We start from the raw sequence: 14,593 nt of genomic DNA on the forward strand, positions 1-14,593 counted from the left end.
GTATTTGGACACATGGATTTGTAAGCTAAATTCCAACCAGATACATTTATTAAGCAAAACAGATGTAACAAATCAAATCACACCGAACACACATTATATAATACAGGTATAATTAGTGGAGGGTTGGGAAGAATGTTTCCTAGTGCCACAAAGGAAACTTGCCTCCCTTACACAATGGAAATCACGTCATTCCTCCAAGGAAGTAAAACAAAACAAAAGTTGAGACCATTTTACTTCATGTTGTTCTAGACATTAAGCTGTTTCTGAAATGGCGTCCTATTCCCTGTGTAGTGAAGAAAAATATTGTCAGGAGCCCAAGACGCTGGGTTATATAGGGGGACACCACTTGTCAACCGTTGTCATTGCGGTCTCTAGGCCGTGACGAGACAGGACAGAAGCAGCTCCAAGAACAAGTCTGGCACATCCGTTAATAACCCCAAGAATAAATAAATGTGTTGATTATGTTGTGCTCCTCTGACGTTGCCAAAACAAGCACAGTACATTATTCAGATATCTGTGTGTGCACTTTTTAACGGGGCATCACTTGCTTGTTAGCCAGCAATAACCTATAACATCAATAACCTATAAATTAAGAGAACTGGGTTCTTAGAACACAAATTAATTAGAGAGAAAGCTTTCTAGGGGAAAAATAAACAAAAATAAGAGTCAGGTCACATGTTCATATCAAACAAGGTAAAAGACTCCTGTTGGATGTATGGGAAATTCTGATACACCCAGCCTAATTTCTGCAATAAAATACTAGACGCTTCTACATGTTTTTCAATGAAAGACAGCATGGGGTCATTTATGTGCATTTGGTTTATAGTCCAGCGGCTGGATAAGGTCAGACGAGCAGTTCTATCTTAGGATAGGAAAAGGTGAAAAGGGTTCTCATTCATTGCTTGCAATTAGTGACATTCCCAGTCTATGAATTGATAAATTGACTGAACAGAAAGGAGAGTGTTTTCTAAACGGCGTGGAGACTGTGGATGTCCAGGTACCACACTGCATGGTTCTTCCTTGGAGTTTAATGAGTATAATACCTGTTACTTTTCAGGAAAATGTACCATGTACAGTATATCCTGAATAAAAAGTCTTATCGCACACGCATCTCAACACTCCTAACCATCTTATTTTCAGTCTGTTTACGTTATATGTCCTTGAAACAAGAGTATGAAGCACTTGTAGTAGTCCATTGTCTTCCATGTATTGTTATTGGCTGCCTTAGCTCTGTATTAGGGAGAATCCTATGCACCTTAGAGTCTTATTTCATTGGAGACACTTTGAAGTAGATGGGACGTGTGACTGGCTCCCGCTTGGGCAGCCTTATTCCCGCCTGGGCACTCGGGCCGGTAAAAGGGGGTTTGGTGCATATTCCCCTTATCCTGTTGTCAGGTGTTGATGGGTTGGTGAGTCGCCGCTGTACAGAGAATAGGGTGTCATTTTAGCCACAGCCTGTGTTTTCTTGATGAAGCCATGTCAATAACGCATGTCACCGCTTTGCAACCGATAACAATGGACCACATGGAGTGGGTGCATTATACAGCCTGGCGTGTCTGTGGAGTTTATGCACTCTCTTCAGTTTGTGTCGGTGTGCGAACAATGCCTATAGTTTACACACTCCTCTATAATCAGGGTTCGCAACGCACGCACACATCACGGCAATGTTACATGTTGTCATCCTCCGCTACAGAAGTACAGTAACGAATGGTGGATCGGCCGTCTGGTGAAGGAGAATGGTGAGATCGGATTCATCCCCAGTCCACTGAAACTGGAGAACATTCGTCTACAACAGGAGCAGAAGAGGGGTACTCGTTCATACGGGTAAGACGAGGCCCGGGTGGGATCCAGGGTGGGATCGGAGACCACCTACTCAACTCCTGGTCTGCCTCTGCTGTGATTAAGGGGTTCTACTTATAACAACAGATCAGTGATGTCAATAACAGATGTTGAAACACATTGAGACTAACATGATAAGCGACTACTCACCGTGTCGCTGTATATTATTTTCCTCACTGACGATTACGACAGAGAGAAACAGTCACTCTCACGATTGATTTGTAACCTTCAAGTCGTTCAGCTCTGCTTTAACTCTTTGTTGTCTATTTTAAAGGACATTTTGTCTTCAGCGTTGGCCTCATGTTGCTGAGGGTTACATTATGTAACAGTTGTGGTAAAACAGTGGGTATGTTGTCTCACAAAATCTCCAAGACAGTCACAATTTATAAATGATCCTTTTCATTAGCCACTTCATTTCTAGCTCTTTGTTTTAATAATTTGTGGATTAAATTGTTCCTAACAATGGACAAACAATACTTCAATAAATGACTAAATACTGTATTGATACTGGTACAGTGCTCATTCAAATATAATGATTAGATACAGTGGGGAGAACAAGTATTTGATACACTGCCAATTTTGCAGGTTTTCCTACTTACAAAGCATGTAGAGGTCTGTTATCATAGGTACACTTCAGCTGTGAGAGACGGAATCTAAAACAAAAATCCCGAAAATCATATTGTATGATTTTTAAATAATTAATTGCATTTTATTGCATGACAAAAGTATTTGATCACCTACCAACCAGTAAGAATTCCGGCTCTCACAGACCTGTTAGTTTTTCTTTAAGAAGCCCTCCTGTTCTCCACTCATTACCTGTATTAACTGCACCTGTTTGAACTCGTTACCTGTATAAAAGACACCTGTCCACACAATCAAACAGACTCCAACCTCTCCACAATGGCCAAGACCAGAGAGCTGTGTAAGGACTTCAGGGATAAAATTGTAGACCTGCACAAGGCTGGGATGGGCTACAGGACAACAGGCAAGCAGCTTGGTGAGAAGGCAACAACTGTTGGCGCAATTATTAGAAAATGGAAGAAGTTCAAGATGACGGTCAATCTCCCTCGGTCTGGGGCTCCATGCAAGATCTCACCTCGTGGGGCATCAATGATCATGAGGAAGGTGAGGGATCAGCCCAGAACTACACAGCAGGACCTGGTCAATGACCTGAAGAGAGCTGGTGGTCTAATGTGGCAAAAATAGAGCTTTTTGGTCTAAACTCCACTCGCCGTGTTTGGAGGAAGAAAAAGGATGAGTACAACCCCAAGAACACCATCCCAACCATGAAGCATGGAGGTGGAAACATCATTCTTTGGGGATGCTTTTCTACAAACGGGACAGGACGACTGCACCGTATTGAGGGGAGGATGGATGGGGCCATGTATCGCGAGATCTTGGCCAACAACCTCCTTCCCTCATTAAGAACATTGAAGAAACACACAGCCAGGGCAACTAAGGAGTGGCTCTGTAAGAAGCATCTCAAGGTCCTGGATTGGCCTAGCAAGTCTCCAGACCATTACCCAATAGAATATCTTTGGAGGGAGTTGAAGTCCGTATTGCACAACGACAGCCCCGAAACCTGAAGGATCTGGAGAAGGTCTGTATGGAGAAGTGCAAATCTGGTCAAGAACTACAGGAAACGTATGATCTCTGTAATTGCAAACAAAGGTTTATGTACCAAATATTAAGTTCTGCTTTTCTGATGTATCAAATATTTATGTCATGCAATAAAATGCAAATTATTTACTTAACAATAAGTGGGAAAACCTGCAAAAACGGCAGTGTATCAAATACTTGTTCTCCCCACTGTATATATAATCTACTGTTACATAGTCAACATGGACAGAAATCAACATGTATTTTAGACATTTAAAATGCAAAACAGCATTTCTTTTTAAATAATGTCACACATTACAGTAACATTTTTTTTTTTTTAATGCTAAAGATAAAAACAGGCACAGGGTAATTACAGAGAATAATAAAAAAATTTAAAACACATTGAATCACGGAGGATGTCTGACATTAAAAACACTTATTAAAGGCAGAGAGGGGTTAGTGACCCTGTTTCTCTGGAGGATGCCGATCTGGGGGACTCAAGTGATTGATGAGACTGTCTGGGTTCCACATTAATTCCTCTTTTCTCTCTCTCTATTATCCCTTTTGCTTTGCAGTAAGTCCAGTGGGAATTCCTCGTCCAGTCTAGGTGACATGGTTTCGGGGGGGTTCAAACCCAACCCTCCCTCCGCAGGTGAGCGCCTGGACAGAAGCCTATTAGGGGAAGGGGCGTCTGTCGAGGAGGTGCACCTCGTTAGTCGTTTTTCTGAATTATTCATTAACCAAACAGAACTGTTGTCCTTGTCTCTAACATACCATGCCATTGTTCCTCAATGTGTTGTTTATTAACATATCCAATTCAGAGCTATCAGTCCCTTCCTATTTGTGTACTACCAAATAAATGGTTCTCACTATCGGAGTAATACGATGCAAAATCTCATTCTGTTCTGCTCTTGCAAAAAAAGCGTAGCTACGATTTCTAAGAATTACATCAGAAATGCTACAGCCTCTCAATCTCAAGAGTACATTTTTATGTAAAAATAGAGAACAGTAGCTGATGATTGGTGGATGGAATGTGGAATTCTGAGATCTTTGTGTCTTCCAGAATGTGCCATGCATGTTCATTTGGACTGGGATGAGGTGAGCCATGCACTCTGGGGCCGCTCCTCCTCCTCTTCTTCCAAGAGGATTATGGACCAGTATTAAGTCCATGAATTTTTATGTCAAACAGAACCGCATAGCCCAAACTCGGCTGGGCAATATATTATGGTTTGATGACAAGTCAAGATCGGAGATGCTTTATACGAATATAAGGATCACGCCCCATCTTTTTACGAAAGCCCCTAAACATACGTTTAAATAACGCTCTCTTAATTTCTTCATAACTCAACAAACACTTATATTCTAATAGAACTTACCAAAGGCTTCATCACAGAGGTACTTAATAGTTACCAATGGCTGTCATCTGCAAAGGAAGGTTTGGGATAGACGCAACAAATAAATCAAGTGTTTTGACCATAAATATACTGTAAACATACTGTATATCTAATGCTTCATTTATTTGTGTGATAGGTAATCTGCATCCATTATTGTACTATTTAATGTTTCCATCAAATATTTAAATCCATGACTGGCATTTTGTTAGGCTAATACTGAACGTATCCCTCTGTAAGGAAATATTTTGTATTAGGTTTCTGCTTAGCATTCAATGGCACTTAGCAGGTCTTTTCTATTTTTACAGGCAAGCAGAAGCAGAAGGTGGTAAGTACACACTTTTGTGTTCCTGAATCCACATACAGACTTAACAGGTAACCTCCAGGATCCACTTGAATGTGGACTGATAACGTACTGTATGTCGCAGTACCTCACTCGTTTGGTTGGCATGTCTGTCCATGTCAAAGTTTAAACACTGTGTGGTACCTCTTACTGTATTTTTAATTATATCACTTTGTCACTACATTAACAAGAACTTAAGCTTGTATTGGATTGCTTTAGTTCATCCTCCTATAGTCACACTGTTGTTGGAAGCACAGTTCATCCCCTAAACCTCATAGTAGCCACCTTTTTTCCATGGAGTCATACCTGTGTAGGAACACTGTATTTAGACCAGCAACAACATTTTGTTCTAACGTTTGACATTATTGTTAGTAACTGTACTGAAGCTTTATAATACAGTGTACTTCACCATAACATATACTTTATATCTGCCTTTTACTTATAATTAGTTAATTATAGGTCAAACCGATGCTCCTCTGAATGATGTTAAACATTGTGGCATTGTCATGTTGCTAGTTACTGAGTGCAGTAATGTCCTTCACTAACCTGCAGACTGAACACATCCCTGCCTATGACGTGGTCCCCTCCATGAGACCAGTGGTCCTGGTAGGGCCGTCCCTGAAGGGATATGAGGTAGGCGTGGCCATGGTCATGTGTCTATGATGTCATTCCAATCTGCTGTACCTGGTGCCATACAGTACGCAACGGTGACACAATGCCATCCGGTGTTTCTGTGACCGTCATGGAAGACGGTTGTGAGCGTGTAGCGGTAGAGACGGTACCGATGGTTTGAAGCCTTGACCCACACTGGCATGGAGTAACTCCCTATTCACTGACGCATTAGATATTTGAAGATGAGATCCTTCCATTTACCAATGAGAAAAGCAATCACCCTTCTGGTGTTTTAGGAAAAAGCTGTGGGATAGGTCTTATTAACTACCCTCAAGGCCTGACATTCCAATATAATATTGTAGATGTCAATAAATGTTTGTTTTATCCATCTTTTGAGACTATACATTTTGTTAACATTTACATGTTTTCTGAACATCGGAGTAAAATAAGGCTACAACGTTTGGGCTAGGGTCATAAGGCATTTTAAGTTATATTCTACAAGCATCAACGGGTATACCAAATATAATGAATTTATATGTGTTTAAAACATGTATGTTAAAACTAAGTATCCCAGCTTTATGTGTCCAAATACAATAACAGACATATCTGGCTCACCCATTCATTGCCAATAACCACCATGGCAGCTTGCTAAAAAAGGAGGGCAACATCTTTCTCTCAGCGTGTACGGGGGAAGTGGGGAGCCAAGATCATCGTCACGCAGAATCACAGTCCTCATCTCTGCTCCACTGTGTTGCCGTGGTAACAACCTTCTGGGTAAAACACGTCAGCCTAAAAAAATAGATCATGGCTTGAAATGAGAAACATAAAGCTAAACAGCACGGGAAGAAGCTCTGTGTACAAGAAAGGAATCATCTGCGTTACGATCTTTGTGCAGTGTAAAAGAAGAAAGGTTTTGTCAAAAACAAGATGTCTAGAATGGGGACCCAATTTGTTCTTCTCCTTAGGTGATTTTTTTGGGCTAACTTACAAACGTATAATGGTCCAAAATCTGGAATTTTTTACTGGTGGCTGTGAACAACATGATGCGGTTGTCATTCATGTTCATTGTTAAGGGAGCTTACACCCTTTTTCATAAAAATATATTCCTAGTGAATTAGTAAAAGTATTGAATAATAAATATAAAAAAGTTAGCATTTGCTGAAATATATAAAATATATGGAAAGAAAATTGTGGACACAAAATGGATTCCCAACTGGTAGCTATATTTATTAAATATGGCCAGAGGAAATGTATCATATTGGCTATTATATATTGGCCATGATTAACTGCCATGGTTCTGGATACTGTTTGGCTGAAATTCATGATACTACACTGAACTGAAGGCACATTTATTTTTGTATGGCCCTAAAGAGAAATCACTACCCTCCCTGGGCACCAGGCCAAAACAAACTCTCCAATTACCAATAAGTCACAAGGTGGTTTGGAACATCTTTAATATACCACAGCAAAGCCACAAAACCCTGATGTGCCTTTTTGTTGTCATAAACTGGTCACTAATGTAATCAGAACAGAAGCAATTTCAGTAAATCAGCATCCAAGACCCAACCACACTTTATAATATGTTTTATTTATAGTATATAACAATTGCTTCCCACTGTTCCTTGCTAGCCTTGTCTTTACAATTACAGTTTTTCTCATCTCCAGAGTGTAATTCAAATACCATACAAAAATATCATTAATTGAGACTGGTCTGGCCTACTAGAGCCCAATTCATCACATGGGCATTGGTCTTTGTGACACTTCATTGTAGGCCTTAATTACCTTATTTAATGTAACTCGGATTCATTCTGTAGAAAATGAGGTGGAAAGAAACCAGAGATCCTGCTTGTCTTTTGATGGATGTCTTGGCCCAGTCCGATAATTCATAGGCACCGCAAGAGGAGCCTGACTGGACCTTGTGGATGGATGTCATAATGAAGAATCTGGAGAAATATTTATTGGATGGCTAATGGTGGTGAATGGAGAAAGATGAGACAGATTTAGCACTAATTCTGAAATCAAAAAGGATGACGACTGTTCTTTTAATGTCCTTGGGCACCTTTGCCCATAAAAAAAATCTATATTTGAACATTGCCCCAACAATGTATTAAGCTTCATAAGGAATGGGTCTTGTCACCAAGGTCTAGCTTGCTGTGAGGTAGATTACATTCCTACTTCTTTTTCCTTTCAGTCTATCATAACCTTCCTCACTTTCCCTCTCTTTAACTCCCGCTCTTTTCCCTCCTGTTTCTACCTTTTTTCGCCACCCTCCCATGTCGCTGCTCTGGCTCTGTGTGCCATGTGTCCAGGTGACAGACATGATGCAGAAAGCGCTCTTTGACTTCCTGAAGCACAGGTTTGACGGCAGGTGAGGAGTCGTGTGGCCGGCCCTATCCCCGAACACCTTACTCACCCTCTGCATGCTTACTGTAGCCCCAGGCTGTCGGCGGCTGTCGGCCCCTATGCAAACTACTGCAGCTAGTGCAGAAAATATGCGAAGGAGTTAGAAATACTAATAGATGTAGCGCATTTGACCACTTATTTTGACTGGACGTTTTGTCTAGGATTAAAAACCTGGTGATTACTGTATGAGGCCAGTGTGTGTTTGCTGTGGATTCTAATATTCCGTGTCCCTTTAATCTGTTTCATTTAGGATATCTATTACAAGGGTTACAGCAGACATAGCTCTGGCCAAAAGGTCAGTGCTCAACAACCCCAGCAAGAGGGCCATCATTGAAAGATCCAACACCAGGTCTAACTTAGGTATTGTCTGGGTGCCACTGAATGCTCTTATTCCGTCCTAAATGCAGATGTTGTATCAGCACCTACCGTATTTTATGTTTTCATCAAATGTGGAGTTTTGTTGCTGTTTCTCCACCATCTGTGATCAGTGGTGTTTTCAACCTTGCAGCGGAGGTCCAGAGTGAGATTGAGAGGATCTTTGAGCTGGCCAGATCCTTACAGCTGGTGGTTCTGGATGCTGACACCATCAATCATCCGGCCCAACTCATGAAGACATCCTTAGCCCCCATCATCGTCCATGTTAAAGTGTCCTCTCCTAAGGTAATTTCCCCCTAAAATGAACTCGAGGGCACTAGGGGAACATACGGTATGTTGGCGCATCTTGTGTGATATCTCACTCTGCTTTGGGGAGTAAGGCATCTCGACATCAGGTCAGCTGTGTCACATAATGGATGGTGGAACTACAACAAGCAATTGAGAATACAAGGTCCTGTTTGACCCAAACTCATGAATTCTACTACATGGGCCCCAACGCTCAGAAGGAACCTATTTGCCTGAAAGGTCTGCTATGATGAATTTCTGCTTTTACTTGAAACCTGAAATTTTATTTCTAGCTGACATATGATCATTGTACTTCTAGATTGCTCACACATTACAACATCCACCCCAAAATAGAAGCATCAAAGATGATGAATATTCGCAGATGTCTTCAGTCATTTGTATGTAATTGTATAATAACACAATTGGATATAACAAGGACATGTTTCTATGGAGTAGACAAAAAGGGGAAACTGAGGGAGATGAGTCTTGCCCTTACACTTGTGATATCTCAGACGCTGCTGGCATGCTTTGGACTACACATGGGTGGATGATGCATCGTGTTTTACAGATCCAGCCGTTACTTTTTTACACTGACTCAGGGTCCATTATTCAATAGGGAGAATTTATTCCAAAATGAGGTTATAGTTTTACTACCTGCAAGGTTTGGAAATGAGAGAAAACCCAGTCCTGGAAGGTAAATACTTTTAACTGCAATTCGTTTCTTTGGAATATTTTATGCCATTGGCTGGTTCCCATCTGACTTTCTTTCCAGTTCCACCACTGAAATAGAGGTTTGGCACGTGCGTGAACATCACTGTTCTGTACTGTCCTGATCCTGCTACAGTTAAACGTCTATAAACGTCAACTTTCCTGTCCTGATAGAAATTGCTTGTGTCCTGCTCTGTGCTCATTTTAGCATACAGAAATTTGAATTATTTCTGTTATCTGTGTCTTTGATGCGTGTGCACGTTTCTATAGCAATGGCCCTTTTTGGGATGCCCTCAAATTTACTCACTTCAAAAAATCTATACAGTTAAGAGGGAGAGACAAAAGAGCATTCAAAACTATATGTTCACCAGAACCTACTAACACAAAAATATGAATTGTGATAACTGACCCAGTGGTGTTGATTCCATTCTCTTCTGAGCCCAACTCCAGATTGTCACTCTTGTTCCTGCATTAGTCCAGACAGAGTCTTGTTTTCCCGTTTTAACCTCAGGCCTCAGGGCAATAGCCAGGGCTGATTTCCAATGCTGCCCTCTTCTGGCTTGATTTGTATATACACTATCCACAGGTTCTACAGCGGCTGATCAAGTCAAGAGGAAAATCCCAGAGCAAACACTTGAATGTGCAGCTCGTGGCAGCAGACAAACTAGCACAATGTCCCCCGGTAGGTTTTCAACCCAACCACAACCCAACCTGTCAACCGCTACACTTTCTGGCCCTCCGGAAAAAACTATAAACCCCACAACACACACTGTCAACTGAACCTATTAGCACTGGAATCAGCCACTCCCTCGCTCCCATTTTCTCTCTCTCAGGAAATGTTTGACATCATTCTGGATGAAAACCAGCTGGAGGATGCGTGTGAGCACCTGGCAGAGTACCTGGAGGCCTACTGGAGGGCCACACACACCTCTCTCAGCACCCCTCTCAACCCTTTGCTAGGCCGTAACCTGGGATCCACTGCTCTCTCTCCTTATCCCACAGCCATAACTGGACTGGTCAACCCACAGGTGATTCTGTGCTGGCAAGGACTATAATGGCAGTGTTTTTAGCTGAATTATCATGGTTAAAAGTAGTCATAGAAAATGTTCTTAGTTAGTAATAAAATGTATGCCTATTATTTCAGCCACTGGGGGTTTTCTCATAATACTACTACAAATATTGCGATACATACAAAAATGCTCAAGTCCAAAGCTGAAACACCAGATATATACTACATGTCTTCTTCTTTCTGGACAGGGCCAGAGAAATTCAAACAGGAACAGCAATCACACAGTGGGAGACCACTCCCCCGTTGAGCGACGTAGCCTGATGCCATCAGATGAGAACTACCATAACGAGCGGCAGAGGAAGAGCCATAACCGCCTGTCCTCCGGCTCTCAGCACAGCCGGGACCAGGTCCACTACCCCCTAGTGGAAGAAGACTATCACGACCCCTACCAGGACACATACAAGCCCCACCGCAACCGCAACGGATCACCCGGAGGCTACAGCCATGACTCAAGGCACAGGCTTTGAGCGGAAGACCCCACGAATACCACTTAAGCCTCTCTTCCTCACACCGAGTACAACCGAACCACATGACAGCTCTCTTGTGTAAATGTACTATAACTACTTTTTTTATAGTGTTTGTACCTCGCTTTCCCTCTGGCACTGGTTCACGCTGGAAACGTGAATATGACTGGCAAAAAAAAAAAAAAAAAGAAATCACAATGCCTCCGTTTTTTCCTCGTGTGGAAAAAAACAAAAAATGTAATAAGGAACAGATTTTCTCCATGTTTTTTTTGGTCAAGGAGAGACCAACACTAGGCTTGTCTTCTTCACTTCATCATGGCAGAGACTTGACATGGTCTGCCAGCCCTCTACTCCCTGTTGCCTCGGTGTTAGCTGGGCTAGCTGTCGTGCTGGTGATGGTGAACCAGTGCCAGACAGCACCAAGCATTCCCTGATCAGCACATAACCTCTTTGCACGTTTCTAGGAGCCAATAGCAGCAGAGTCAGTGCACTGTATCTTAAATTAATGTCACTAAGTTGTTTAAAGTCATCTTGGATGTGAGTGTTTCCAGTCCTGTAGCCTACTGCCCTTTCTTAGAGCAGGCAAAGTTCCTTTTTGGCAAAATATTGAGTGACTTAATAGGGGGTACTGATTTGGAATCTTCTAGTTTACCAAGCTTCTATCCCCCTTTTCTTCTCAATGATACAGGACAAAATATCACTTTTCTAAAAATGCAAGACTTGCAAGTTTCATATCTTGTACTCTATCAGGAAAAGGTGCATCCCTTCTTTATAGGCAGTACAGTAAGTACCTTAACTTTCTAGTTTTGTGAGGACTTTGCCTATCAGTTTAGTATGCTGCATCCAAGAGGAAATAGCCTAATTTAGGTTTTTGTATTAGAACAGAAGACTAGATCACACATACAGTAGAGGGAAAGTATGCCCATTTTGCTTAGTTTTAATTGTTTGAATGGTTTCATCATTTACTAATGATCTGAGGATGGGCTTTAGTGAAGACGGGTATACTTCTAATCAGAGAAATATTGATAATCTGATTAAGGTGTGCCACATCTCATCGACTGTACATGCAGCCTCTTATAGGGATATCATTTGCATCATATTTTATTCTCTTTTTGAACAGTCTTGTTAATTCAAGTATAATATAGTAAATGAAAGTCCTAAAATTCAGTCAGTCATTGAAGGAAAGTTTAATTTATTTGGAATGATCAATGCCAGCATGTCTTTATGTCCATATACAGTATGTCATGGAAAATTTTTCCAGGGTTATGTAGGCCTATTTGTTAGACCAGACTAAGGACATTGTAGTGACTGTTGTTTAGGGCACTCATATTTAAACAGTGAAATTAGTCATAACATAGGCTAAGAAGGCTTCAGTCTGCTGTGAAGATATAACGTCTGTTTGATTTTATAAAACAAAAGTAATTGTGAGTCAGATATCAAACATTCGGTCATCTCTATTTTCCAACCATCTGCCAACCTCTGTCAATTCCACGTCTTCCATGCACTTGCCGTTAAAACAAAACTTTCCAAAGCATTGCATATCACCATCACAAATGACTTATTCACAGCCTTAATTCTTAACCCATGGCCTTCCATCTCCTTTCATACTTTTTATTTAGTATTGTAGCAATGGAAAGGTATCTCTCTTAATCATATACATATCTTCAAAATGTAGCATCTTAGTTGTTTGTTTGTGTAGAGAGTGTGAAGAGTACTGACTGGATGGATATTCTCTGCAGTTTGGAGCAGAAATATGAGTTCCACCAACACAACAAATCAAGACATATATTTATTTTTCCCTTTATATTCTTTTTGTTGAAAGCTTGATTTCTGTTTATGCTGTATTATATGAAGGCATGTGGTGAAGAAAAAAGTAATCTAGAAAAAAAGAGAATCATTTACTATGCAAATGTGTACATTGCTGCATGCAGATTCTTTTCCTTCCTCAGCTACTTAGTGGCTTCATTTGAGTTTTAAATTGTGTTATTGTTATTTTTGTGAAAGAATACATTCAAAAGGGAAATGCAGAACTGCATGAGTAAAACCACATTTCAGTTCACCAAAAGAAAGAGAAATAGGTTTTATGGGAAATGGATGTATAATTAGAACCAACAAGCTGCATTAATATGAACTTATTTTGTAAAATAAATTCAGAACTCTGTTATAATAATGGTCCAGATTCCTGTTTTCTCCATTGCCTCTATTCTTTTCACATATTTATGTTTCTGAAGATGTGGGCTTTAATATACAGTGCCTCCAGATACTATTCAGGCCCCTTCACTTTCTTCACATTTTGTTGTGTTATAGACTTTATTAATACATGTTTACATTTATTTTGTTGCTGTCAGTCTACACTTAATATCACATAATGACAAAGTGAGCAAACTTTTAAAAGAATACACGAAATGAAAAATCTCATGTAAATAAGAATTAAGTCTGTTTATTCAGTTCTTTATGGGAGCACTTTTGGCATTGATCTCAGAATCAAGTCTCATTGAGGATACCTTTCCCAGCTGCACACCTGGATTCTGGCAATTTCTTCCATTTTTCCGTATTGATCCTCTCAAGCTCTTTCAGAGTGGATGGAGGGCATGGTTGAACTGCGATCTACAGGACTCTGCACAGATGTTCATTTGGGTTCAAGTCCAACCTTTGGCTGGGCCGCTCAAATTCATTAACAGACTTGTCCCGAAGCCACTTACAACACTGTCCTTCTGGCACATTCTCCCAACTCTGATTGGCCATTGGGTGGTTGTTCTGTTCTCGGTGACTTCCCTGACCAAGGCCCTTCTCCCAGACCAGCTCTAGAAAGAGTCTTTGTGTTTACAAACATTTTCCATTTCACAATAATGTAGCTCACTCTACTATTCTGAAATTTTATATAAACTTTGCCAGATCTATGCCTCATCAGAAAAATAGAAAAATTGTGAATTGTGGCACCTTAAATTGTCCAGTCAATTGAATGTGCCACAGGTATACTCCAACCATGTTCTTAAGGATGATCCAAGCAAAAACAGGATGCATTGAAGTGTAATGGCAAAGGGTTTGAATAATCTGTTTTGTGTCTTTGTGATTATGTGGTATTATGTGTAGATGAATTGCAAAATAATAATTAACACAACAAAATGTGGAGAATGTGAAAGTGTCTGAAAGAAATATTTTATTCTTCCAAAAACAACACAAAGCAGTGGGTGGTACACTGAACTGTGATTTCTTTACTGTGGTCTTTTGGACTGTTGTTCCTTTATTAAGGTTATACCAGTGGTTTTAACATTCTTTGAATGTCAACTATGGTTTTTTAAACTATTACAATAGATTTGTATGTTATGTGTTGAGAGAGTCTGCAGAAGCTAAAATACAACAAATATAGTGGTGTGATCTTCCTTCTCCATTGTCAATTTGTGGTAGTCTGTAGAACATTTTGGAATCCCAGAGCCTGTATGAATTGAATATTACTATATTATTATATATCAGATATGGGGCATTTTGTTAATGGAAATTCCCT

General features: G+C 40.5%; 1 protein-coding gene across 3 annotated transcripts in view; it reads left to right on the forward strand.

Moving 5' to 3' along the window:
* The window catches only part of cacnb4a (calcium channel, voltage-dependent, beta 4a subunit), a 38,516-nt gene extending 25,255 nt beyond the window's left edge, over window positions 1-13,261 (forward strand). For 2 of the 3 annotated variants that reach the window (XM_010879719.5, XM_010879721.4), the window contains 10 exons: window positions 1,694-1,824; window positions 4,014-4,090; window positions 5,138-5,157; window positions 5,725-5,805; window positions 8,094-8,152; window positions 8,438-8,547; window positions 8,696-8,847; window positions 10,142-10,237; window positions 10,389-10,583; window positions 10,813-13,261. In XM_010879719.5, the coding sequence (XP_010878021.3) occupies window positions 1,694-1,824; window positions 4,014-4,090; window positions 5,138-5,157; window positions 5,725-5,805; window positions 8,094-8,152; window positions 8,438-8,547; window positions 8,696-8,847; window positions 10,142-10,237; window positions 10,389-10,583; window positions 10,813-11,091 (1,200 nt within the window). In that variant the 3' untranslated portion in view covers window positions 11,092-13,261. The remainder of the gene's footprint in view (window positions 1-1,693; window positions 1,825-4,013; window positions 4,091-5,137; window positions 5,158-5,724; window positions 5,806-8,093; window positions 8,153-8,437; window positions 8,548-8,695; window positions 8,848-10,141; window positions 10,238-10,388; window positions 10,584-10,812) is intronic. The other variant, XM_010879720.4, reaches the window with a different exon arrangement.
* Window positions 13,262-14,593: the final 1,332 nt, after the last annotated feature.

Source organism: Esox lucius, chromosome 16 (genome assembly GCF_011004845.1).
Source record: "Esox lucius isolate fEsoLuc1 chromosome 16, fEsoLuc1.pri, whole genome shotgun sequence".
In the NCBI taxonomy this organism is placed as follows: domain Eukaryota; kingdom Metazoa; phylum Chordata; class Actinopteri; order Esociformes; family Esocidae; genus Esox; species Esox lucius.